The sequence below is a fragment of the Electrophorus electricus genome, chromosome 13, assembly GCF_041902795.1.
Source record: "Electrophorus electricus isolate QZ-2024a chromosome 13, ASM4190279v1, whole genome shotgun sequence".
NCBI lineage: Eukaryota > Metazoa > Chordata > Actinopteri > Gymnotiformes > Gymnotidae > Electrophorus > Electrophorus electricus.
This window is the reverse complement of record NC_137509.1, coordinates 6,436,567-6,463,263: the sequence shown is the minus strand read 5'-3', so window position 1 is coordinate 6,463,263 and position 26,697 is coordinate 6,436,567. Positions and strand designations below refer to the sequence as shown.

The window sequence follows — 26,697 nt, the reverse complement described above, 5'->3', positions numbered from 1 at the left end:
CTTTCACTGTAGTCACTGTATTGCCAGAGGGTTTATTTCTTTCTTCAGCCTATGAGATTGTTTGCTGTGGCAGAACCACTTTATTTTATTTTGCAGTATGGAGTCAAAAGATCTAATACACTCACAATGACATATTTATTGGCACAATAAACCTGGGATTCCACCCCCTCACACAAAGGATTAGCAATCTTGTCATAACTGGTCCACCACTTTGACCATAGAAACAGCTATTTGGGCATGTTTGTGATCAGTTCTCTTGTTCGTTCCGTTCAGTTCAGTTCTACACATTTATTTTAAGCACTAGATGAAAGCATCCGATGTTCAGGTGTGGCCCAAACCTCCCTCCTATACAGATGTTTTCACTGCACAATGGAATCACTGTCCACAGTTTTAACCGCACAACCTCCCCATCTATGAAAAGACCTTGTTCAGGACACATTCGCTTTGTTGCAATGGAGTTGCAGTCATTTAGATATGCTTTAGCATACGTTTGTTTGAGCAATCACTGATTGTTGAAGATATATAATTTTACTGTAGAGGAATTAAGTAATGTTTATTTAAGAAAAATATACTATAGTTTTTCCTCATTATGGAAAAGAGGGGTTTAAAAGGCTCCATTGTTGATAAATACAGGTGTTTAAACCCGTGTGCAATACAGAGTACGATGGATTAGTTTCTGTGTACAGCTAGGTGAGGCAATTGTCACAGTGTTCGCATATCTCTTTGTTGGTCTAGTTTTCTTCTTGCAAGTATTATCCAAAGAAATATGTTTTCCTCAAAGTGTTTCCAGCCTTTTTAAGACCTTCTCAGGGCTTTTACATATTGCTTAAGAGATTTTTCTATTCATCTTTCATAGTGTACAAATAATTTTCTGCCATAAAGGCTGAAAGAATAGTAATCCATCACCTTAGTCATTTGGCCATCTGATCTTCCAGGTCCCAGCTTTCTATGAAAAGTATATTATGTGTACTAAGAATATATCTATGATCTTTATAGCATTTCCATTTACTCAGTCTGAAAATAATGAAAATAATACTTTGGATATATTTCTAGGAACACACATTGTGTTTCTTTTTTGTTTTTTTAACCAATGCACTACTGTTTTTCATAGATGAACATTTTTAAGCAAGGAGTTAATGAGTTCCCAGTGTGATTAAGCAAGACCTTAAATACATTTTTTAAAGTAAACAGTATCTTGGGACTCTTGTATGGCTGTGAAGGTCTTTCCCACAAAGATGCAATCCATGTTTCTATCCTAGTGTTTTTATACTTATTGATTTAAAAGACCTTATTAGTCATAATGTGACATAATGTGAACTGCCATCGTTTTCATACAGCTGGGTGCATGTGGATTTCAACAGTGAAAATTCTTTTTAAAATTTCTCATTATATTAAAGAGAGTCAAGTAAGAGAGTCTGGCCTCCTTGAAAAACTCTTTTCAGTGAAGCAGTTCATGAAAACATGCAGAGTGTCCAAATTTGGGAAGTGCTTTAAATGAACCATATCGGTTTCAAATCTTGTTTCATTTAATACTTCTGCTGTGACTGTGTGTGAACAGAGCATAGTTTGATAGTCATTCTCAAAGTTGTTTAGCAGTGTTGCAAAGATGTGGAGTCCAAGACCAGATTCAAGAATTATAGGTAAGGTGCATGAACTTTCTAAATGTGAATTGCTTTTTCTAAATATGAATTAGGATTAGTCTGTAGAGTAGGTTCCACTGAGGACTCTTAGATACCTTTTCATGCATGCCACACAAAATCAGTTTTACCATAATACAATAATATGCAGTTTGTAGGTTTTGGCAAATAAGATGTCACCGTTCTTTTGTATTAATGTATTTTAACTGATTATTAATGTCATTCACATCACTTATTGTTGAAGTGGTATTTTTTATTTTCAAGATATATACACAGTGATTTTAATATGTCAGTATGCCTGAAACTAAGTCTGTTATGTATGTTCAATATCAGATAGCATACAACAGTTGAATTAGCTACTCCTTCAATATCACTTGTTTTTTCTGTTTTAAAGTATTATTTTCAGCATTCAGTTATTATAATTTACTATTTACTTTTGTAATAATCATTAATATATATATTTTAGTAAAGTCTCTAATTACTGATATCAAAACATTAAACAAAAATATGAGAAACAGCATGACAGTGCTGTTATTTTTTTTAACCCCCCCCCGCCAAGACTCTGAGGATGAGAGCATCCTGTCTTCAGAGGATGAACAAGACTTTCAGGTGCTTTAACATATTATTACTATGAACTTGGATTTAATAGAAGTATTAACAAACTAAGCTGCTTACTAATAAAATTATACCATGCTAATGCATTATCAGCAGCCAGGCCTTTAGTGGTGTTTCACCTGTTTTGCAGTGTGAGATTCTGGAGAAGCAGCGGGATGAGGCGCAGGAAAAACTGTCTAAAATGGAGGAAGGTTGACTTCCTTGTTCTTTGGCACATGACATACTTCTGTACACAAATTCATAACCTACTTTCCCAAACTTCACATGAATAATACAAGTGTTGGGTTTAACACAAATGCAGTACTTTCATCTAATGAGCTTACTTATGTGGTATCATCATTTCTCAGGCTTTATGAGGGCCATGTATCTAAAACTTCACAGCAATCCCCCAACGTCTGCTGAACTAACACCTACAGTTTATATAAGCCAACAGAAACTGAGAGTTTTAATTATATACTATAGTTGTTATTTGCACTCAAGTATTGTAATGTGTAGAAGTCTAGTTCTGGTGGTCACCACCATACAATCTAGCATTTCTTCAGCTCTGGCACTATTGAGTCAATTCTTTACTTCCATTTTGTATGTTTTACATAGTAAATTTTACTTGCTCTATTCAGTCAGTTAAATAAAAAATATATAGAGTCAGTTTCTCACACATGGATCAAGACTATGGACTAAATCACAGTGCAAATAGTGAATCGGCATTGGTGATTATTTTTAGTATACATTTAGGCTTAGTCTGCGTCTGTGAACCTGGTCCATAAGGATATACAGTAGAAGAACATAAAGAAAAACTACTCTCAGGGCAACACAATGAGCTGAACAGAGTATATTGGTGCTCTAGGACTGAGGCTGACACTTTAGAGGAATGCACTCCACCAAAGCCATTGTTTTAAAGTGTTACACCTAGTCTTGCTTCATTGGTAACCTGTATGTACTGTGCCTTTCTGTACTGATTCCAACAGCATCCTCTCAGCTGCTGAAGGAAATAGACATGCTGGAGGTGCAGTTCCACAATGAACGCTCATGCAGAGAAAGCGCTGAAGCCCTCGTTCTAAAGGTGAGCTCACCTCTCTACCTGTTAGAAAAAAGGAAGTCACATATATCCAGCTTGACAAAAAGAGTAAAAATCCAGGATCATTTTTTTTTTTTTTGCATTGCATTTTACAGTACATACAACTGCCATATGGACAGAAAGGAAGCAATCCTAGAACAGCATGTTATTTTACGCACATGGCTCCTGTGCAACTGTATCAGTAACAGCAATGTTGTCACATCCCATGTTGGTCTTGCCCTTTAGCTCCTGCTAACCCAAGATCAGTGCTTTAATGAATGGCAGGAGACAGGACTGTGGAGAACTGCTCGCTTTTCTCCCTGATCACAGCATATAACCTTTGAGCTCACAGGTGACAAAAGAAAACAAGGTTTTAAAGAGAAGAAGCCAGGCCCTGTTGCCCCTCATCCCAAAGCTGCCTGAAAACCTGTCTGCCCTGAACTTTGACCTGGAAGAAGAATGTAGCTCTGATCTTAGCACACCTATTGAGGAAGAACCAGACCTCAAAAGTCATGCCCAGATCAGAGGTAATTCTCCATGGTCAGTCTTCCTAGATTGGTTAAACACAAATATTTTTGACATCCTTTACCAAATGTAATAACAGTTTGTAGATATAATTTCAGCACATTTATCAGTACGATTTACAAAAAGGCAACATTATTTACTCATTTCTGCCATCATCAGAGCTTCAATCATCCGTGGATCAGCTTTTGGGGGAGAAAATACAACTCTGTGAACAGATTGAAGTCCTGAAGAAGGAAAAAGAGGAACTGAAAGATCAGGTATAGACGCTTTATAAGGGAAAAAAGGAAAACTGTGTACTCTTACAACTCATGAGTTATTACTACAGGAATTTGTCTCTGAGGAACTGTAATAGGGCATGTCATTGGGTGAGCAGTGTGTTTATGTAGATTATTTCTTCATCATCACTCTGAATAGTGTGCACTGGAAGTTGAAGAGAAGGAAGCCATTTTGAGGAAGTTAAGTAAGCAGAGTCGAACCATGAACAAAATAAAACGAGGTCAGTGGTATTAAAATTTCAAATACACCTTTATTAATAAAATAAAAAATAAAAATAAACAAGGTTTTGTTGATGTACTCTCTCTCTCTCTCTCTGTCTCCTTTTCTCTCACTCATGTAAATGTGTGAGTAGTGTCTCAGCTTGTTACTGAAGAGTTTACAGAGATGTCACAGAAACTGGAAATGGAACAAGGGCTCAGACATCATGCTGAGCTGTTTGCACATCAGGTACTGTCAGTCTTCCATCATCTGTTCCTGTCCTGATTATATCAGTTGGTTGTCTCCAGGTGGAACATATTTACCTATTAATAATAGATTTGATCAAAGTTGAGCATATGTTCAGCACAATCAATTTAATTGCACTACAATATTTTTCTTGTACTTTATAAACAGTATGATATACATTATTTTAGCATTGTATAAAGAATATTTTTAAGATGGTAGTTCTCTGCTAATGTGAAATGTCCCCCTCAAAAAGTTCAACGACCTGTTGAACGACCTGCTGTAGGTCCCAAACAAGGAAGACAGGTGGAAGTGGCTCAGACCATTTGGACATCTGCTCAATAGATGTATATTAGGGAACAGGAAGCATGGTGTCTCTCATTCAGCTCAATGTGTGTAGACAAGGGACAAGATATTTGTGGTGGGCCTACTCATTTCCCATTGAGATTGTGAACCGCAACTGGTCAAACAAACACAAAACAAAAAGGAGACTGTGATGTGCGCGCGCACACACACACACACACACACACACACACACACACACACACACACACACACAGCTGCCTCTATTAATGCCAGTTGTTTTGGCATTTATTCGCACTCTAAGTGAGCATCATAGTATAGAAGGTGGCAACCCTCTTTGTACCTCCTGCCCCACTCCCACCCCATGGTAATTAGCACCCATCAAGATGGCAGTTTGTAAACGGCTGCATTTGAAACCCCTGTCCTTTGCTGACACTTTATATCCGCCACCATCATTGTCGCCTTTGCAGATATTGTTCACCATTTGCAGATGACATAATGAGGGCCCTGGGGGGGGGGGGGTCTTCACCTGTGAAAGGGACCCCTACTGTTCACATCCCACTCAGTCTCACTCACAAAGGCGGCCACACACCAAACAACCTGAATGAGGGTCTTTATCATTGGTTCTGTCCATTTATATGTTTTCCTCTGTTTTCAAAATACATTCATTTTCTTATGCGTATATTTCTTTGTCACAAAGAAAGTCTAATGATGGCCTAACTCAAACAGAAAGCAAATACAGGCTTGTGTACGCACAAAGAGCTGCAGCCATTCACTTGTCAAGACTGTGCTCTTTTTCTCTAATTGTGGTGCTATGGGAGTGGTAGTCACTGGCTGAGCATTGCAACGCTTGTGGTATGAGGTGAACTAAGACCTGTTCATGTACATAAGAAGTGAAAACTGTGGTCGAAAACCAAACAAAGATTCACTTCCTGGCTCCTCTTCTGGTTCCCCTTTTTTTGCTTTACAGGAAAAGTACCTGAATCACTGAGGAACTCTGTTAGAAATAGGACTTGTGGTTTCTGGGGGGTGGAGACCAATGATGTTTAAACATCATAATGGTTTCTTCTTGTTTCTTCTTTGTGAATAAATAGTACATTTCCTCATTTAATTTACACAACCAACAAATTGAATCAGTGGTTGAGTTGGTGATTGGACATAGTAGTCAGTTGGTCATCTTACAAACATGAACCATGAAATACATTCAGTTTTTAGTTCTCTTATATTGAAACTAGAAAGGTGGAATTAATAGTAATAGATCTTTTCCCCATGTCTTAAATTCATGGTTAAAAATCTTTTTTTAACATTTGTGTTCTGATGGATTTTTTAACCTTGAATCCAGGTAAAAGACAAATAGCAGCAACAATGTAGAAAGCCACACGTTCACTAATGGGAGGACTGAATTGGTCATTACTGGAAGAGCTTATTGGTTGGTTGACTGTCTGATGGAAAATGATTGGCTGCTGCAGGTGCTGGTTAAGCAGCGGCACAGCCAGTGCCAGAGCCTGGCCCTGGAGCAGAATACAGAGATGGACACACAGCTCCAGCAGGCCCTGGAGCAGGTGGTTCAAATCAGTAAAGCACTGGAGGAGATACGACTCCATCACCAACAGCAGGTGTGCACATTTTGTGCTTATGAGTGCACTCATTAACAATCACGTAATCAAGGTCACTTACTTGAGCTAGTCTAGTTCAATTTTATAGCAGAACTGACTTGTTGATATCATATTGCTTGACCACCCATTTGCTTTTGTGGTTATCTCCTATAGAGGAGTCAGAGCCAATCCGCTACAGAAGAATTTAATGCCCTTGCAGAGCTGCAGGTGGTCAGAGCACACTTAGAGAACAGTGAGAAAGAGAGGGTGAAAATGGAGTATCAATTGAAAGACTCACAAAAAACTCTTGCAGTATTGCAAGAAGAAGGTGAGGCAAACTGTCCCAACAAAGTCAGTATAATTTACAACACAATTATGTTTTATGTTAATAAAAGCCAGACATGTTGTGGTAGAGGTCAGTTTTGATCCTGGTTTTTATTTATCAGATGAAAAAACTGGCAGACAGTAGGCTGTAATACATACTAAGCACATAGACCAAAACAACTTCAGAATTTATATACCATTTTGAGCAGTTAAGCAACTTCAGGATGGGATTAGAATTGTTAACGAGGCGCCTACTCCTGAGTTCGGCCAATCAAATGAAGAGAACACCATACCGAGTCCTCCAGCTCCTCCTCCTGTCCTCTCTACAGTCCCTACTGAGTAAGATCAGTTTGCTCATTGTCCCCATTATTGTGATACATACACTTAACATAGCTTCCCATGCGACAAGAGCCAAAATGAAAAATATACTGGTGTTTTTCTCTAGTCCACTGAATGCTTTGAGGAACAGAAAGAAAGCTGGAAGCAGTACTACTGACTCTAAGAGTAAGAATCCTGTGTGTGTTTAACCCCTTTTTCCAAAATCATTATGTTACATGAGGTTTTTATGACATAGTTCTTGAGTGATGTTCTGTTATCACAGATCTTGTGCTGTCCATGGACATGAAAGCCAGGGCAGTGGATGAAATGATGGAAAGGATTAAGAGAGGGATTGTTCTGAAGCCTGCCCTGAAGACCCCACAAGTAAACAGTTCTTTTAGGCTGAGCTCAGATTCAAATTAAGAGAGAGGTTTTGCACAATTTCACTTTTTACTGTTTATTTACTTTACAGTCTACCTCAGAAGAAGATTCATGGAAGGTTTGTGTTTGTGTGTTTTTATTTTGTTTGTTTTGATGTAATCCGTAAATGGCTTTTCAAGATTGATCAAATACTTTATTTTTAATGACAAAGAATCTCATATTTTTTTTCAGTACACTTTCAGTTTTATTCGTTAATAATTATGAAAGCTTGGTTTTATTTAAATTGGCATTTTGTACACTTTTGTACAGTGTAAAAATTTATGAAAACAGAATTTGTGACACAACTTACATGACAGTTATTATAAAATTTTGTAGTTGCTGAAATGATTGTGTTGCATCACTAAGCAAACAAAACATTTCACAGGACCAAAGTACTGAGAAGAGGAAATCTGCTCTGCTTGAGTTACAGGGAATGCTGGTAAAATTAGAACTCTTACATGATAGACTCACATATTATTATTATTAGAGGATTAGTTTTTGACAGCTATTGATACGATCTAAACGATGAATTCCAGGACTCCATAAAGAGACCAAGTCATAAAAGGGTGATGTCCAGGAAGAGAATTAGTCACAATGTAGGCGAGGCGGAGCTTCAGTTGGTCTTGCAGAGAAGGAGGCAGGCAATAGGGGATGATAAAGGGTCCCGTCCCCCCACTGCACCAAAAACCCAAGGTAAAGTGTCTATTAGGAACCTGTGGCTATTTACAAAAACAAGGGAAATTCTAACTTGCTTGTATTTCATTTAGTAAAATGTGAATATACTTAAATGTCATTTTAATTGTTCTTTAAAGCATTATCACAGAAGAATTATGAATTAACTGATGTTTAAACTGAAACTGCGCACAGTTACATAATGGACTGTCACAGTTGGACATGGCTAGCATAAAGCACAGGATGTCTTAATATTCTGAAACTGCAATTGCAGACAATATATAAAAACCCCTATGGCAGTATTTTTAAGTGCTTGTCTTATGTGCTGTACTTCCAACACCACAGATTCACCTCCGAAGGACCCTGCCATAACCTCCTCACCCTGGACTGCAGAAAGTGGAAATGCCCCTGTTCTCCGTAGGCTGAAGCAGAACCAGGAAAGCGCATCAGAAGCTATCATGTGGGAAGACAGCTGAATATGTTGCAGTGGTTATACTGTTCATTTCTAAAAGTAGACAATTAAAGCACCTAAGCACAGTACTTGTTAAATGCTGATTTCCAATTGTTTTGAATGAAAATTATGGTTAAGATGAACTGTGCTAGCCATCAAAAAGCATTTGTCTGAAAATGGATTCTGGCCTATTGCCTATTGAGAATGTTTTTAAGGTATATTCAACTTGAACAATGACCCCAGTGGTGCCATTCACAAGATTTGTCTCAAAGCCAAATAAGGATATTCTGTCTGCAGCCATTAGGAAGTTAAAAGGAAACCTTCCAAGGATCTCCAAAACATTCATAACAGTTTAGTAAGAAATAAAGCTCTATTTTCCCTTCCCTTTTCTGTTTAGTCTTTCTTAATAGATTATTCTGGTTCTGTGGAATAGGTCCTTCTTTTGTAAGATCTTTTGTAACACACTCTGTTATGTGTGCTTTTTTGTGAGTAAAAGCCTTTAGCTGAGTTTATTCATCCACCAAGAAGATGGAGAGAGGTGTTTTTTTATGTTCACACCTCCACACTCCTATTGTTTGATAAAAGCATTTTAAATGGAGGAGAATTATTTTCACTGTATGTCTTTGCTTTCATGTTTTAATATTTATTCATTCTAGCTATTTGGTTTATTTTTTCCTGGAGAAGCCCGTTTTCTAAAAAAAACATTAAGAATTTACGTTGACGTGAGGGACTGTAACGTGTCTGTTTGTGTGCGTTGGGATAAAAGGAATAAATCTAAGAGAAATAAGCTGTACACCTTTTTAGTTTAAGTAAGCCACTTTCCGCCAGTGCAGTATATTCTTAAAGCTATGAGGGCGCTATTACAGGGAGTCCTGATTCTTGCTACACTCTTTGCTCGCTAGCTAGCTCTGAGGAAACGTTAAATGAACTTTGGTTCCTTCATATTTCTTTTTTAATCATCATAATACCAATTGACAGATTGTGTCGTTTTGCTGACCTTCTTCGTAACTATTTTAGTTTTATTTAAAAAGATGTGGTTTATTTATTTGCTCAGCTGGTTATCGCTGGTGATACAAATAGCCTTTGTTACTCTCGCTATTGGTAAGTTGGTTTTGCGCTAATGAAGTTGCTTACTACTAGCTAGTCGCTAACAAGCGAGATATCTATACGTGTTACGTCACTTACCCTAACTGCTTTTTCTTAATCACAATTGCTCTCTATTCGGCCAACACTTCATGCTGGAAATATTACACCACCGCCAACATTACAGCTAGCTTACTAACTAAGCTAACGAACTTTGCAGATGATGCTTGAAATTCTAGCTAGATACTCCTTCATGTTAGCTTGCTGTATAGGCTAGGGTCACGATAGCCAGATAGGTACAAAACAAATTATTGTAGGATAGCTTGCAGTTATATATGCAATTTACGAGGATGTTAGCTAGCTAGCAGGCATCGTCCATTTTAACATCTTAACAGCAAATGACAGGGGCCTGTTTGCTAGCTATCATACCATGTGTAAATCATACCTTTAGTATTAAATCCATGGCTGTAGAGTAGCATTTTGTGCCCAGCTAGCTAACATTATGCTTTAGCATGAAATTGGCTTGGTTTTTAGATAGCTAGGTTAGTTATTTTAGCTAACCTAACTAGGTAACGCTAGCTGGCTTGTTAGCTAACTAGCCTTGTAAGGAATCTGTGATTAACTAGAGGTGAGCAGTAACGGGGCATATTACCATCACTTGGCTACAGCGAATGCCAGTCACATGTTACAGATTAATTAGCTAGCTAAATATCTCTTGTATTTAAGATGTTTAACTGTAAACAGGCAGCTGGACAGCAATCTATACGCCATAACTCGTCCGCAAGCGTTCATTTGGCAAAGAAAAGTAAACCTGTAGCAAATGAAAGGAAGCGACAAGGAAGCTGTCCTGTACACGTTGGCGGATCCGATTGGAAACTTACTTCTTACGAGGTCAACCCTTTAGCGAAAGAATTCCTTATTTTATTGCCTTTGCTTTGCCATTTTGCCCTATATGTGACAGTGGTGACTCTATATAGACGCTGTATATCTAACTGACTTGAGATTATGAAAATAAGAGGAAAATTGCTCCTAAGAATACTTCATTGCAAGCACGATGTAGTATCGTTAATGTCCTGCTGGCAGTCCACAGTTCGATATCAGAAACATTCACCGGAATGTCTGTAATTTAAGAATCGTAATGCAATTAAAAAATAACTAGTGAACTGCTACTTGTTTAAAATTTTTGGCCCATAGGGAATTTCTTTACATGACCTGAAGCACCCCCAGCGTAAATGTTGCGATGTTTTGACTTCAGTTTCAAGAAGTAACCTTTGGGGAGAGCATGTAGTAAATGACTCGCAATCTTCGTTTGAGAGATTGTGTGTTCCTGTGAGCGACATGCGCTCTGGTGACTTGTTTCATCAGTTTATCTAGGCTCTTATGTTATAGGTCAGTGTTTTCCATCTGCGTTTGTGGGGGTCCCTCACCCTCTACTGTTTTAAGTTTTTCCCTACTCAATTGTCAAAAGTCTTCATTATGTGAATCAGGTGTGGTGGAGCAGAGATAATATCAACTATGCATACAATGTTTTTCTGGATTTTAGGCTAAAGAAACACAGCTGTGGATGTAAATAGGAAGTGTGAAAGGCTTTCATTGTATTTTTGTTCGTTATTGTGCAGCTGCTGGTCTCTATTACTTGGCAGAGTTAATAGAAGAGTACACAGTTGCCACCAGTCGCATCATAAAATACATGATATTGGTGAGTAAGACCCCCAAAATAATGTTTTGGTCCATGACACAGTATTAGATAGCTTATTATACTGGTAGCTCAAACAGATACTTCATCTGAATTTAAAGGGGAAGAAACGTCTATATCAGATTCCACCCATCTCCCAAGCCCATCCTTATTGTATTTCAGGATGGGATGGGCAGAGGTCAGAGAAATGGCCCTAGATATCTTTTGACTATATTATGCCTAACATTGAAATGCAGTGTGTTTCTTTTGTTAATGGCCCAAAGCCACTTAAATTAAATGTACTTATGTGTTTTATCTACTGTCCTCATCACGCACTCCATTGGTTTGTGAGATTGACTGAACCTTGCCCTCTCCCAGTTCTCTACAGGTGTGTTGGTGGGGCTTTACCTGTTTGAGGGCTTCCCTGTGCTCATGGTTGGAGTTGGTCTCTTCACTAACCTTGTCTACTTTGGCCTGCTGCAAACCTTCCCCTACATAATGCTCAGCTCGCCAAACTTCATCCTGTCGTGCAGTACGTGCAGATGTGTGGCAGAAGACATTGCTTATGTCTTACAATTTCTGCATTACATTTACTTTTGGTTCTGCCATTTAAGAGATGTCTTGTAAGCTAATGAGTTGGACAGTTGTGTGCAAGACACAGTAATAAAGCAGTCATCATTAATCGTAAAACTGCTATCTCTTTATATTTTATTTTTCTCTCTTGTTCTTGCTCTCACGCTTGCCTTTTTCTTTCTCAGTACTGGTGGTGACAAATCATTATATGGCCTTCCAGTACTTTGCAGAGGAGTACTATGCCTTCTCTGAGGTGAGTAAAAGCTTACAGCTAAACATGTCTTACCACTAAATAAAAAAGAAACATATGTTGGTTTGTCTTGTACAATTTGAGTTAATGACATTGTGGTGGAAAGCTTTTAAATATTTTTTCTGCTGCTAATTTCAAACAATTCCTGTTTCCAGGTCCTGGCTTACTTCACAATTTGCTTGTGGGTGATACCATTCTCTTTCTTTGTATCACTTTCTGCTGGGGAGAATGTACTTCCATCTACTATGCAGCAAGGAGGTCAGTGAATATGTGACTGTTGTGCTCCTTCTGAGAATTGCAGTTAACTGCTAAATATTCTGATTATACAGATTAGCGTATTATTGCTATATTTCATGATCACTTTGTTGACCCATTGAGATATTTAAGGGGAACCTTCACATAGCCAGTGAATATTTTTACATTAAAATTACAATGGCCTTGTCTGAGTTTTGATTTGGCTCTTTTGATAAGTCTTGGTTAGTCTCTACAGTTCATTTTCTCCCAGGGTACATCATTGGATACTAACATTACTGTTAGTTTCTCAGTGATGAAAGGTTTAGAATTGGATCAGGAATGCTTGTGAGTGAGTTCTTTTCTTGAGTGACAGCACAGCTTACATAACTGAGTGAGTGTTGTAGAAATAATACAATCGCGTTTGGATGGGGGGTTGTTTGTGTTATTGTCTTCACAAAAGAGGACAGCTTTCTCACAGTTATGCAAAATACTTGTCAAACGTGTGTGTTTTTTTATTTTTAATTTTTAATTATGGGTTTGCTCAGGCTCTAGGGCAGGGATCATGAATTAGATTTGGCTTGGGGACAAATTTTCAAAGAGTAAATATTGTCTGGTCCTTTCATAACCTCATCCTCCACCTTGCCAAGCCCAAAACTAAACATCTTATGAACATCAGCTTACGCAGTCTAGCACGTACTCCTAAATCTTTGTCATACATTCTCAGGCATCCACCCATTCCTTAACTGCAAACACAATTTAGCAATGAGAGTTGAAATGGTTGACAGTAATAATGCCTCTAAAACACATAGCAGCAGTCAGATAAAAGAAATTAATCAGGGCACAGAGATGGCCCTCTTTACATTTACTTTAAAACAAGATTTTGCCCACAACATATTTTGTGAGTTAAATATGAAAGTATAAACATTAAAGCAGAAACGGTATTGTCTAAATCTCTTGAGAGAAAGATACATTTGTAGAATTGCAATTTTAATGAAGAACTTGGCAGATGGGTGAGCCCAATAAAAGCTCATTCGCTGGCCATGTTTGTCCCTCTTGTTACCGTTGAATGATGCCTGCTTTAGGGACAGGGTTGCCTCAGGCTCATGACCTGGGATTAGGTGTATATGATAGTAGGGTTAAGTCTGCATGAATGCTTTTCAGGGAAGCCCATATAGAGCGCAGGTACTTAAATCTGGACCTGAAATACAAACTCAGTCTTGTTTTATTAATTTACTGGTGGTTCACTGAATCTCTCAAGACTGACTGGCATCTGTGCCATGATACCAAACTCCTAGTTAATAACAGGGTAGAAAAGTTGTTGACTGGAAATTGAATGGCTGTGCTGTAGTGTATTTGGTTGGATGCTCTGTCTAGTGCATAATGTGTGTTTTCTTCTCATCCAGATGATGTGGTGTCAAACTATTTCACTAAAGGGAAGAGGGGCAAGCGCTCGGGAATCCTCCTCATCTTCTCCTTTCTAAAAGAGGCCATTTTGCCAAGCCGACAGAAAATGTACTGACGCACCAACAGAAGTGGGTGGAGGCCTGGTGGACGGTGAGAGATGGAAGGTAGTGCTGCATCCAACTGTCCCCATGGAAGGTGCATGGGAGGGGGATGTCTTTAGAGGCTGCTGCACAGATGAAAGACTAAAGAGGTGACCATGGTAGAAGACTACGTGCCATCCACCCTGCCACGGACAATACAAGCTCTTCACCTGAACTTGCACGTCTGTCTCTCTGTTTGCCCATCTGACTGTTAATCTGCAGCGAGTGCAACCAACTACCATCAGGGTCCCTCAGCCTTGGAGTGATTTCAGGCTCTGGTTTTCCTCACAAGGGTTAAGCCTGGTCCTGGACTAAAATTAAACCATTAGTTGGGATTCTCCATTTTAGTCTAGACCTAGACTGGGTTTAATCTGTGTCTGAAAACCTGTCCCAGAAAGTCATGAATTTTCAAAGTCTTAAATAATAGACATTTGATGTGCATGTGTTTAGTTGGATAATTGATGGTGTGGGTTTTTCTGCAAAATTTAATCACAGCAGTACTGTAAGTAGGAGATGTGGATGATTCTCATGTCATTGTATTACATTATGCACACATTCTGTGTTTGTGCAGCTGTGGAATGAAGGAATGTTTGGGATTTCATGAGCATTTTAACTGTCATATAACATTCATCAATGCCATACTTTTCCATCCTGCTTTTTTCATTTATGTCCTATAAAGAACAAACGTGTGATTATAAGTGTAGGTATGAGTACCTGTAGGATTGATGAAACATCTGTTTACATCAGGGACTAGACACTAATGCTTGGAGATGCTTGATCTATATGGGCACAGGTGTAAGAAGAGCTGTGGTTGGCTTCACAATGTTCTATATAATATGAGAGTGCTGAGTGCTGCTCTTCCTATTTTAATTTTTTAATCAATGAAATTGACAGCTCTGTCCAGCATTTTTTCACACAAGCAGTTAATGTACATTTCTAATAAAATGAGTTAAATTGTTAGCTACTACTTTCTGATTTTAAGACACTACACTATGCTCAACTGGTTGAGAATATCCATATCTAACAGGTTTTTTTTTTTTTTTTCCCTTCCACCCTTTTTCATTCTGAAGTGTTATAACCTCTCATACCTGTCTGGTTGGTTACCCTTTATTTAAGGTTTGCCCTTTATATGATTGTGACCTGGAGGTTACTGTTGGTAGTGTGAGGTCGATGGGAGGTCAGCACAGTTTGCTTCACACTATTAACACATGCACACTCACTTCAACAGGCTCTCAGTGGGGGAATAAACCACTTGGGGGTGGGTGGAGAGGAAGTGCTGATAATGTACACTGTATGGCTAAACATAAATCAGTCTGTTAATGCAAAGTTTGGCTAAGTGTAAGACCTAAAGATTTTTTAGGGTTAGATCCATGGCTAACACCTTTCAGCATAGAAACGCAATAGTGTAATTAATAAGAGGAGACACTAAATAGCTAAAAGGGCTGTTTGTGGAATGTATATCTAATTCAGAGACTCTCAATCCAGTCTTCGGGGACACCCAGCTAATCCACATATTTACTGTCTTCCAGCTAAAACACATTTTTACAGCCAGACAGTCAAATGTTCTGCATGCCTTACCTGGTTCTGGTGTAGTCCTGTATTGGGACAGAGCAAATTCCTGTACTGGCTGGGCTTGCCCAAAGATTGGACTGATGACCCGTGTTCTAGTTACATTGACTGGCTCAGCCTTTACTCAGTCAGCACAGTGTTCAGTATTTCCCTGGCTCCAGCTCCTCAGCCAGGTGCATGGCCACCTCAGTCCAGGGTGAGGCACCCGCTTGTGGTGTGCGCCCTCGGCGAGGCAGGTCTAGCACACTGCTACACTGGAAGTGCAGTGGAGAAGCAATTCGTGAGGGGAACACTAATGGAAACAGGCCCCTCTGGACGACATCTAGCGGCAGGGTGGGCATTGGATGTGAAACACCATCCCACAGCGTAGTGTAGTGGACACGGCCATCCGTGGACCGATGCAGCCTGACACTCTGATGCAGATCTGGCTCGACTGCTGCCTTTTCTGGATGGACACCCATTCGCACCTGCTGCGGCCTGCTGATGCTAGCAGGAGGAGGTCTGGACGGGTTGGGGGAGACATTCCATGCTTCTCTTGGTGAACCTGAGTGGTGTTTCTTTGTTTTGGCACTCTTTGATTTGGTAGGTTCTGAAGACAGGCACTGGGCATGGTGTAATGTCCAAGAGTCCCTCAAAGGGGTCCAGAGTAAGGGCAGGCCCTTCTTCTCAGCCCATTTGGACAACTTGTCCCCAATAAGGGCCTCTCTGACAACCTAAAACCACCATGAAATTGTAAGGGTAAGTGACCTTGATGATGAAGCTTAAAATGTATTGTGCAGTAAAATAGTGGCTATGTTCTAATAATAAAACTTGTTTATTGCACATAAAGAGTAAATTATGAAAATAACCTTTTCCTGAAACTTTGCTTTCCTGTGCATGGCAGTCAGAGTCTGTCTGAGGTCCTGCAGTGCTCTGCATCTCTCCATCTCCTCCTTCTTATCTCTCTGCCACATGGCATTTTTCAGAAACCTGTAATACCCATTGCCTTTTACCATAGTCTTACATTATGAAATATAATTACTGGTGGAAAAAATCTGTAGTTTTACTGCCTAATGAGTATAATTATAATTTCAGTTTTACACTTGGGTCGCCATGCACTCCTTATACATATATTAATAGAACATAAATAACGGAACAATTATTAGTTCTTCTCTAGTCAGCTACACAGCTTTCATTCTGATATGGGGCATGTGCCCAGGTTGCCAGTGTTGCCGATACATCAGCGTGTTTTCCCAGTAGACCATCTGCTGCTCTGCCTTCACTAGTCTGCCCAAGGAACACCAGGCCTCCCTGCATGCATCTGACACCACCAAGTCCTGACAAACATCAATGCACCTACCACATAACCCTCTTGTCCACAACTGCCCTGTGACCCATGCAGCATCTGCCCACGTTTGACTCATATGCTAGCATGTCACATATTAGCTGAACTTTTTTGACTTTTCTAAACTTCTGTTAAACTATGGTGTGACTATAACTTATATCTTCAGTACTTTGTGTCATGGCTATATAACTAAACCTTGTTCAATCTAGTGCTGACAAGAAGAGCACTGCTCTCAAGGTTTCTTTGTTATATTATGGTTTGTCCTTGCCACCATTGCCTTTGACTTGCTTTAAGGAGCTTGAGCCAAGAACTTTTAAAAAGCAGCTTTGTGAAAATACTCAGATTTTTTTTTTTATATATATATATATATATATATATATATATATATATATATATATATATATATATATATATATATATATATATATAAAGTGAACTCATTTGTAAATGTTGCCTTGTTGAGCAGTGAAGTATTTACAGATTTCATGAACTTGGTAATGTCAGATTACGCTTGCACCTCACTGCACACGTACTTTACTATTGTCATAGTAACTGCACTATTACATTACTATTTGTACAATTAATTGCCTGATCTAAGACTGGATTGTTAAACCATCAGTTATCTATTGACTGTGAAGTGTTTTAAGCTTTTTAAAAGAAGTTTACCTAGCAATTACCCTATGCCCCCAGAGACGAGCAAGGTCAAAGGGTGTGTGCCCCCTGCTATCACACACATGTGTGTTGGCTCCGACTTTAACCAAGGTTTCAACACACTTTCTCAGACCTTCAGCAGCAGCCATATGCAGAGGTGTTACTCCTTCATCTGTGGAGCTGAAGATACAACACGCATAACCTTTCATTCTGATTTTTTTTAAATGATACAAATCCACTGTTTATTGAACTATATTATGTAAATAAAACGGTTGTATATTTTCTATGTTGTGATTTGTTTTTAAGGATTTATATATCTGACTGTGTGCTCCTTTGTAAGCCTTCAAACTGCCCTGCTTATTTATAACATTCTACATTCAAACTACATCACAGCATTACATGTAACAGTGGATTCAGTAACCGATTTGTTTTAAAGCAAGAAAGAGAGTTGTACACGTCGGGCTCGGCTCCCTGTTCCAGCAGGTATGTAAGGCAGGCGTAGGAATGAGGTCTGCTCTGGGGACTGAGCACCATGTGTATGGGTCTCCGCCCACGCGGGCAGCCAGCGTTCACGTCCACGTAACGAGACTCCACGAGCAGCTTCACGCAGTCCAGCCTGCCGTACTGCGCGGCCACGTGTAGCACGGTGAGACCCTGATACACAGAAAAAATCGTAGGTTAAGCAGAAAAGTTTAGACACTGGAAAACCTGTAGACACCAATTACCTACGAAACCAGTAAGCTTTTTTTTTTCTTCAAATGATGTACAAATCCACCTAAATAAATTAGACAGCTAACCTAAGTCCGCAGGCATCCGCACCTGTTTGTTCCGCTGCGTCGCCGACAGCGCTCTCTTCAGACTCAAACTGAGCCATTCTTGGTCCCCCGAAACTGCGGCTTGAAACATATCGCTAGCGGGGGGTGGTTTGTGCACCCATCGTACCACCCCAGAAGCATTACGGCTGCGAGGCAAACTAGTAAGAGACATCTTTAGCTTAGCACGACAGCTAGGATACCTAGCTACATTTGGCATATAGCCTATTAATAAAAACGAATTTTCGAGACGAAAATGTGCACGATAGGCCTGTTGGCATGGTGCGTTAAGGATATATTTACGTTGTACATTTTGTGAACATACAAGACGATAAACGGCTATACATAGCTACCGTATATTTAAAATAATAATAAATTACCTCACACCTGCCATGACTCGGGGGGACAGACCTGTTTGTTGACAGATTCGGCTAACCTGTTACCATGGTGAAGCTCGGGCATTATCACACTATCCTAAAAAAATATTACTTTTTACCTATGAAGCACCTCGTGGATCTGGCGTGTAACTCACATACTCGCTGTTTAGCATGATTCACCAAAAGCGGTGCGGTTAACACTGAAACAACTTTGGTGTTAATGCGTTTAATACCCCGTTTGATAATGTTAGCTGCCCCTTTGCGGGAGATGTATAAATCACGATGAGGCGACAAGTAGAAATGGCCCAACATTACTTGGAATAAAATCGATATGTCCAGTGGAATCTATTAAGTTTAGAACTTTTTTCTTTCTTTCCTAGGAACTTCCGTTTTTGTGAAAGCGAAGTTTTACAACAGCCGGTGCAATGTATTAATCAATGTATGAAAATATATCAGGCTCTACTAACTGAAATAAACAAATATTAAGAATATGGTTGACCGTAGTAGTATTGGACTTGTCCTGTAATGACGTTGGTTTTGTATTCCCAAACTACACGATGCGGGCCTACATTTCTGAATTTGTATGTTACTGACTATTAAGGATTTATAGTACGGTCACTATAAGACATGGAAACAAAAATGTTTGTGGTTAATATTTAAAACAGGCTACGTGGACGTATTCCATTTCCCCATGTGCTCAAAAAATTTACCAAATGTTTTTGATTTGGTATCATAATCAGAATTGATCATAATTATTAAGATATAAACTCGTCAGTCTGTAGATGGCGCCACTAGGATCCTGAGCTTGACAACCTCTAGTAGGGACCGGATTTGCCCCTGTTGACAAACTCTGCTTTTAACGGCGTCATGTATATTTTAAAAACGTTCAATGATTTTTAATATTACGTGTTGATCACAGTTGACAGCCTACAAATTCAGGATTGTTCCTTCACTCTTTCGACTGCTCTTTACTGTCTTTTCTTTTCATTTTTTTTCTCTGCGTCATTTTCAAGAGGTTTATTACTGTACACCGGGCTCGGCGCGCGCTGCAGAATGATTACTAAATATTGATCAGGCCTCCCGTTGGGCGTGGCGCGTGATTGGAAATTACATGGATCGTGGTTATTTTCTCCATGTCTCTGTCAAGCGTGAGCAGTCGATATGTTAATTAGTCGGGAAGTATCAAATGGCGAATATTGAGCGTGTGAACTCTTGAACTGGAAGGGATGAGCGACACTGAGGACGCAGTTTCCAAAATTATTTGTGTTTAAACGCTAATTATTTGATTGTAAAAGTCATTTTATAATAAATTAAATTGTACCTTGTGCTCCCTTAATATTGTAACACCATTAGGTCTTCATATACGAGACCTTACAAGACCAATTATAGCCTATTATGTGTTTTTGAAATGGATAAGATGAATATACATATTCCCATATGCATTCATGTGTTTTCATGGCAGGGGCAGGTTATGGATCACGTTGGGTTGGGTATGTTTCAGTAATAAATTGTGTAAGTGAACAGTGTCCACACACATTTTATCACTCTGCCCCATCAGTGGAGTTTATGTCCTTGATCATCTCGGTGAGGTCATGTAGCTTTCCTCCATAGATTTTAGGCCCAGATCTGGGTCTGTTTCCAACTGTTTTAGATACCTTTGTGATCTAATTTACTAACATTAATCTGACCTCAGAGCAGAAAATGGTTAAAATTAGGGAAAAGTTTACAGATGGTTGGACATGTGGAGTCTGCATAAGACACCCATGAAAATGAGCTCATGGTTTTCTCTCATTGCAGCTGCAGTACTTTACCACTGGACAAGCAGTGGACCAGTTAAGGGTATGTTGGAATCAGAATACCAGCCAGTCCACAACAGACAGGAGCAGAACTCACATTCAGTGGGAAAGCTAACATAAAGTGCAAATATTTTAGGAGATGTTTTTTCACTCTGTCCATGTCTCTCTCTCTCTAACTCTCTGATGAGCAATATACATACATACACACCGCATGAACTGATATAAACACATATTTCTTTTACTGCCACATGTTTCATAAACACAGCCAACGGAGCTGTTGAGCTTCATGTACTCAAATTACACTGGCAGACTGAGTGAAAGAAGGGAGAAAGCTAGAACATGTGGCAGTGAAATATTCACTCTTTTATTGGCAAACCTATTCGTGGTCGGGAGGAGACCAAAAGAGCCACTCAATCCTCACAGCACCTACATATTAGATGAGGCTTATATAGGCCTCAGGCCCTGGAGACCTCTTGGCTGTGTTGCTGTAAATGCGCTAATGTCCATGCCACTACCATCACCACCTGTAGTTCTGTCTTTCTCTGTCCTTCCCCCTTTCTTTATCTCTTTCTCTGTCTTTTTGTCCATTCTCTCCCAAATTCTTCTTTGTCACTGTTCCTTTGTTTATACACCAGTCCTTCTCTTTTTCTCAATTTCACTGCTTCTCGCTCTTTCTTTCTCTCTCTTTCTCTCTCTCTCTCTCTCTCTCTCTCTCTCTCTCTCTCTGTGTCTGTCTACCTGTCTTTGTCCCTCTCTTTTTCTCTCTCTCTCTATATTTCTCTCTCCACTCAACCTTGTGTTAATGCACCCTGGTGCATTCTGCATCTCCAAATCACAGTGTGACCTGGTTGTGTGCACTGGCCGCTCTTCGACCTTACCCACACACACACATACTACACTGTACACGAAGGTGAAGACAAGCAGGGATGCAGGGAGGAGAGGACACAACAAGCAGAGTGTGGAGGGCCCAGATTGGGCTAGCAGTGGAGGAATACAGGTGGAGAAGACATTGCCACATTTTTGGTGAACATGTTTTTTTTTTTACAGTTCAGGTTATGTTACACTGAAACGCAGAAATGGACTGAAGGTGAGGCTTTTCAGTAATGTAACTAAATATAATGCACTGTCCTCACAATGATTGTAAATGCTGGATATTGAGTTGACTTCCACTAGTCAAGACAAATTAGTCACTCATAAAGATGTTCCATTAATATTATGCTCTGACAACAGTCAGAATGATTTGTGTTGAGTAAATTACATATGTAATGACAAAAGGAGCAGAGGATGGTGACCCCTCCCCTTCCTGTGCATCCTGTGGCTTTTGATGCTCCGTATCAATGTGCAGGACTGAAACATGGCATCTGTGTTTCTCAGCTTCTTTATCCATGATTGTTTCTGTGGAGCCACTGGCATCTTGCTCTGATGTCTGTGTATGCATGTGGCTGTCTGAGACTTTAACAGGAAATTTGCTGTACTTGTAAGCATGAATAATGTTTGGAAAATGAAAGAGAGATGTTATATTTATATTAAAATATTTCTAATTCAATTTCATAAAGATACAGGCCACATGCTCATCTACAGACCTGGAAGTGAGAAAGACACAGACAGACAGAGACTAAAAATAAAAATTAAAGAACTATTCATGTGGTCTGATATGCCTTGCATGCAGCCTGTAGCCTCAGATGAGTGTCATTTAGATGAAGGCCACTCACTTGCTGACTTGTCCACAAATCAGATCACATATGGTGCTAAATTGTGTACTCTTGACCTTCTCATCAGACCAAACTACTGGGAGCATATCCAAAAATGCTTCATATGTAGTGAATGATATAGTAGGTTAATGGAAAATTAGGCATTCAGCTTTGCTTTAAACATCACTCTTCCTATATTTTTATATTTTATCTATAATTTTTGGTTATTTATCTAAACACCACTTTGTGTGTCCAGAATCAGTTTTCTGGAAATCCAGGAGTGTGGATATTAATTCTACCAGATGATGAGCTAAGTAGCAAAGGCAGGCATTTTGGAACACAACACTTCTCGAAGGGACCTTTATTGTATAAGGCTGATTTTTACACCTCTGCACTTCACTATCTCTCTATCGCTCTCTCTCTTTCTGTGTGTGTGTGTGTGTGTGTGTGTGTGTGTGTGTGTGTGATAGAGAAAGTGTCTTTTGGGGGTGGGTTGGGGTGTGTGTCTTGCATGCATTGTGGGGTACTGAATGTGTAAAGTGAGCCATCTGTTTATCAAGGCACTCAGTGGCCTTGAGAGAAAGCGGTTGAAAATGGTGCCTGTGGTGCACATATCACACTTACGGTCTCCCTCCCACACTTCAGCCAACGCAGATAATCACGTCCTCCCTTCAAATATGATTGGGTTTAGGAGTGCTAATATTGACACCACAGGTGTAGTGTATGCAAGGAGTATGAGGTCAGAGAGCATTTGTAAGGTCATCCAGAGGCTGTTTACATAATGTACTCAGGAGTGTTTCCCCAACACTATATCTAATAGATATGGGAACCATAGTAAAACATGTCTTTTTATAATATGGTGAAGAGAATAAGGTGATCTATTAGTATAATGATGCAAATTGGAAAATGAAAAGTTTATTTATACCAAATCGGAATTGATAACTACACTGAGAGAAAAACATTTTACATAATGTGTGTAACTGTCTTTAATTAGTTTCTTGATGTATCCCTACAATACCCATGGATATACCCAGCTGTGCTGACCTTTTACAGGGCGCAGGAAGCATACATTTAGGACTCCTCTCTCCTGATTGATGTAGATCCATTGGAACATCTGATTGGTAGAAAGAACATCTGAAAAGATCCAATTAGTGGAGAGCAAAGAGAGGAAGCAGTGTGCCTCTTGGTGAAATTAGATTATTATCATTTCTGACACCTTTGAGTTCACTTGCCATTTGAATCCATTAGTGTATACGTGTATGACTTATGCACTGGGGTATATGGGCATAAACAAAGCAGGGCTGTGGAAGATATGGTAAGATATGTTGTGGTAGATGTGATAATAATGTTATAATCATTTTCTTTTTTGATTTTTGTTTTTCCTTCTTTTTTTTTAAGCCACACCCAGCATGAGCCTGCCAGGTAATGGGGTTTTCAGGGAGGTGCTAACCTGAGAAACATGGTGGAAGTGTGAAGAGTTTTCTGGAGAGCCTCACCCAAACAGCAGCTTAAAATGAGAAACTCACAGGAGATAGATAATGTGCACTTGCTCTCTCTCTTTCTCTTGCTCCCCACCCCATCACAATGCATTTGACCTTGAATATGGTAAGAGATGTCTAAAGACCCCCCTCACGTTCCCCTCTCACCTACAAGCTAGCTTCCATTCCCTCACATAAATCTACTGTGTTGTATTGTCTGATGCTCAAAAGTGATGATAGTATTGGATGTGGAATCTATTCACAATAAAGATAAAGAAAGCTGGTGTTTTAAATGACATATTCATCTAATATAGAGGCAGTTTGACTACCTGCGACTGTGTCATATAGATACTTCTTTCATGCCTGTGTTCAGGAGCTTCATGGTTAATATACAATGTCATATTATCAAGGTTGACTAATTTTGAGAACTTGCCTTAGCCTAGAGGAAAAAAATCAATGTAGATTGATCTTTTATATAAGGTCAGCCTGTATATGAAATGCTCATGCACAAACATTTCAGGCCCTCTATGCTACTCCACTGAACTTGTCCATAATACACAATGGACACTCTTAGTATTTCATTTTATACTATGAGCAGAATTGATGCTGAACAAATCCCATTCATATTTCAACAAAAAGCCACCATTTTTCCTTATTTATATACAGTTTTTATTTATACCTTTTTCATTTTGAAAGAACTAGTCGGGGCAGTAAATTGGGCCAATCATTCTCAAGGTTTCGTTACCACCCCCTGATATGTTTATTAAATGAGAGATGTAACCACAGAGACAGACCTCCTAATGCACCTGCAAGCAGTGTAAGTTTAGTGGTGACACCACTAGAACAAAATAGCTCAGCCATAAAGTAACATAATCTAAAGAATTAACTGCAAATAAATAGATGCCTGAAATAAATGTATGGTGTACAAATGTCTTTTTCAAGAATTTTCAATAATCATATATGTTGTAATCATGATCCCATGACTGCATGTATATAAGTGTGTTTAGGATTGTTTTATGTTGATATGGATGTGAACCTGTGAGTGACTGGATCTGCTGGCCTTCCAGTGGAGCTGAGTACATCCAGATGTCACAGGTAAGATGTGCCCCCCCCCCCCCCCCAAACAAACAAACAAACATATATATTCTCTCTGTTCCTCTGTCTTTCACTGTCTCTCACTCTCTTTCTCTCTCTCAGACATATCCTAACATACACTGACACCTTCCATAATATGCTTTTAAAACATTCCCACCTCTTTTCCTCCTTATTCTTTCTTTGTGCATTATACCAGCCTTTAATTAATCCCCCTTCTCTATCTTTCTCTGCAACCCCCCCCACACACAGTTTCAAGTTTTTACCAGCTTTCTCTTTGTCAGTTCCTCTCACAACATCATGCTCTTTTGCAATTGTGTCTTTTGAAGACATATGTCATGTCCTCCCTCTATTCTACACGGTAATCTCCCTATGAGTGGTACACATGCTCACGTAAATCACCCAGGACACAACCCTCTACACCTGTTTCCTTTTGTCTCTGCCATTCTAGTTATAATGCACCATATACCTTTACATCAACATTTCTTGAATAAATGAAAATACAATTTAGAACATGCGCCTTTAAATGCAGTACACTCATGATGATGTCACAGAGCCTAATAAAATCATATTTGGTTAAATGAGTCTCAAGCCTGCAGGAACTTGACCCCAGCATGATAGCAAGTTTGGATCTTCTTGCCAGCGCTAATGGGGTAAATGCACCATGCCAGCACTGCCACAGCCAGAGGGGTAAAAGGGGAGGGTTGCTTCAAGTGTGGAATTGTTCACATATTTCAACACAATCAAACTTCAGTCTCACTGTCTCCACACATGCATGTGTTGTTCTGACAGAGCATAACTAATTATTTAATTAGTTAAAATCACTTCATGGTATTTTCATGATGAAGAGCTGCAGTAGCCACCTCCTCCTGCTCTGTTTAATATAATTCTGCCTTTATATAAAAAAATATACGTTTGGCTGATGTTACCACAGTGAATCTCACCAAGAAATGTCCTCACTGCTTAAAATGTGGCCATATAGAACATTAGAATTTACTCTCATTGGGAACTTTAATTAGAAACACCCAACTTCTGCATACACAAATTGTGCATACACCTTATTAAGTGCATCTGTCTTACAGGTGCATTTTATGTTTTGTACAGAAGATGAGTGCTGCAGGTCTGATTCCATACACAACTACAGGACGACTGCTTACGGGATATTATTTGGGTAGTGTACCTTTCTCAGCACAGTATTAACACTGCCATGGAATATGATTCTGGTGTTATATGTGCATCAGCAGTGTTGCTTTTTAAAATTTTTATTTTATTTTTTATTTTTTTACATGTGTCAGTGTCTGTACTGGGTTCAAAGTGGTGTACCACCCATGGACCCTGACTGACAAATCAACTACATGTAGCTGTAGGGTAGTGGTAGCTCAGGGGTTAAGGTACTTGACTTGTAAGTGGAAGGTTGCTGGTTCAAGCCCTGCCACTGCCAAGTTGCTACTGTTGGACTGCTGAGCAAGGCCCTTAACCTTCAAGTTGTACTTATAATTGTATGTTGCTTTGGATAAAAGCATCAGCTAAATGAACCTCTTGGTCCAAAAATGACCCTACTAAATTTGTTCTTATGAAGGACATGAATTGACTCTTCCACACTGTCTTCATTCTAGTGCTTTTAGAGTAACTGGGATTTGCCTTAGACCCATCACTCTGCCAAGGCATGTTTTCAGTACAGCATTAAATAACGTCCATGAAAAGAGCAATATAACTTCATAATTACGAGAGAAGTAAAACAGGTCGTTTTCGATCCATCCTGCTTCTGGTCTGTAGTTCTAGCTCGTGGAGGTAAGAGCAGAAGGGCCATTTGCAATGCACCCACACGCAAGGGGACTTAACACCTCTGGCTGTATTTGCTGCTTCGCACATAAGCCATCTGAAAACGCAGTGCTATTTTCGTTGATGTTAATTTGC

At 39.4% G+C, this 26,697-nt stretch overlaps 3 protein-coding genes and 2 long non-coding RNA genes across 7 annotated transcripts; 3 read left to right on the top strand and 2 right to left on the bottom strand.

The window, feature by feature from the left end:
* The first annotated feature begins 1,549 nt into the window (after positions 1-1,549).
* On the top strand, positions 1,550-9,014 carry shtn2 (shootin 2). Its single transcript, XM_027026318.3, has 17 exons — positions 1,550-1,640; positions 2,197-2,246; positions 2,383-2,443; positions 3,218-3,312; positions 3,659-3,833; positions 3,991-4,088; positions 4,246-4,327; positions 4,460-4,554; positions 6,321-6,467; positions 6,621-6,774; positions 6,980-7,109; positions 7,216-7,274; positions 7,372-7,472; positions 7,561-7,587; positions 7,894-7,947; positions 8,045-8,201; positions 8,526-9,014. Exons 1-17 carry the CDS (start codon positions 1,607-1,609, stop codon positions 8,654-8,656), a joined length of 1,650 nt encoding a protein of 549 aa, XP_026882119.2. The 5' UTR covers positions 1,550-1,606; the 3' UTR covers positions 8,657-9,014.
* LOC113587595 (uncharacterized) lies at positions 8,044-10,331 on the bottom strand. Its single transcript, XR_003411755.3, has 3 exons — positions 10,160-10,331; positions 8,532-8,602; positions 8,044-8,183 (listed from the first exon to the last, which is right to left on the bottom strand). It is a non-coding gene; the product is annotated as an uncharacterized LOC113587595 (long non-coding RNA).
* Positions 9,495-14,950, top strand: tex261 (testis expressed 261). The gene is made up of 6 exons (XM_027026322.3): positions 9,495-9,732; positions 11,334-11,413; positions 11,768-11,921; positions 12,148-12,215; positions 12,368-12,470; positions 13,850-14,950. Exons 1-6 carry the CDS (start codon positions 9,663-9,665, stop codon positions 13,963-13,965), a joined length of 591 nt encoding a protein of 196 aa, XP_026882123.1. The 5' UTR covers positions 9,495-9,662; the 3' UTR covers positions 13,966-14,950.
* Positions 14,951-15,470: 520 nt separating this feature from the next.
* ankrd53 (ankyrin repeat domain 53) lies at positions 15,471-19,118 on the bottom strand. 2 transcript variants are annotated; one of them, XM_027026321.3, is made up of 6 exons: positions 18,727-19,118; positions 18,354-18,507; positions 17,989-18,188; positions 17,550-17,714; positions 16,408-16,528; positions 15,471-16,272 (listed from the first exon to the last, which is right to left on the bottom strand). In XM_027026321.3, the coding sequence occupies exons 1-6, from the start codon at positions 18,738-18,740 to the stop codon at positions 15,700-15,702; spliced, it is 1,227 nt and encodes a 408-aa protein (XP_026882122.2). In that variant the 5' UTR covers positions 18,741-19,118; the 3' UTR covers positions 15,471-15,699. The 2 variants fall into 2 exon arrangements, with proteins under 2 accessions (XP_026882122.2, XP_026882120.2); XM_027026319.3 differs by lacking the exon at positions 18,727-19,118 and having other exon boundaries at positions 18,354-18,720.
* Positions 18,140-24,586, top strand: LOC113587596 (uncharacterized). 2 transcript variants are annotated; one of them, XR_003411756.3, is made up of 3 exons: positions 18,140-18,270; positions 20,521-20,562; positions 23,609-24,586. It is a non-coding gene; the product is annotated as an uncharacterized LOC113587596 (long non-coding RNA). The 2 variants fall into 2 exon arrangements; XR_003411757.3 differs by lacking the exon at positions 18,140-18,270 and adding an exon at positions 18,404-18,510.
* Positions 24,587-26,697: the final 2,111 nt, after the last annotated feature.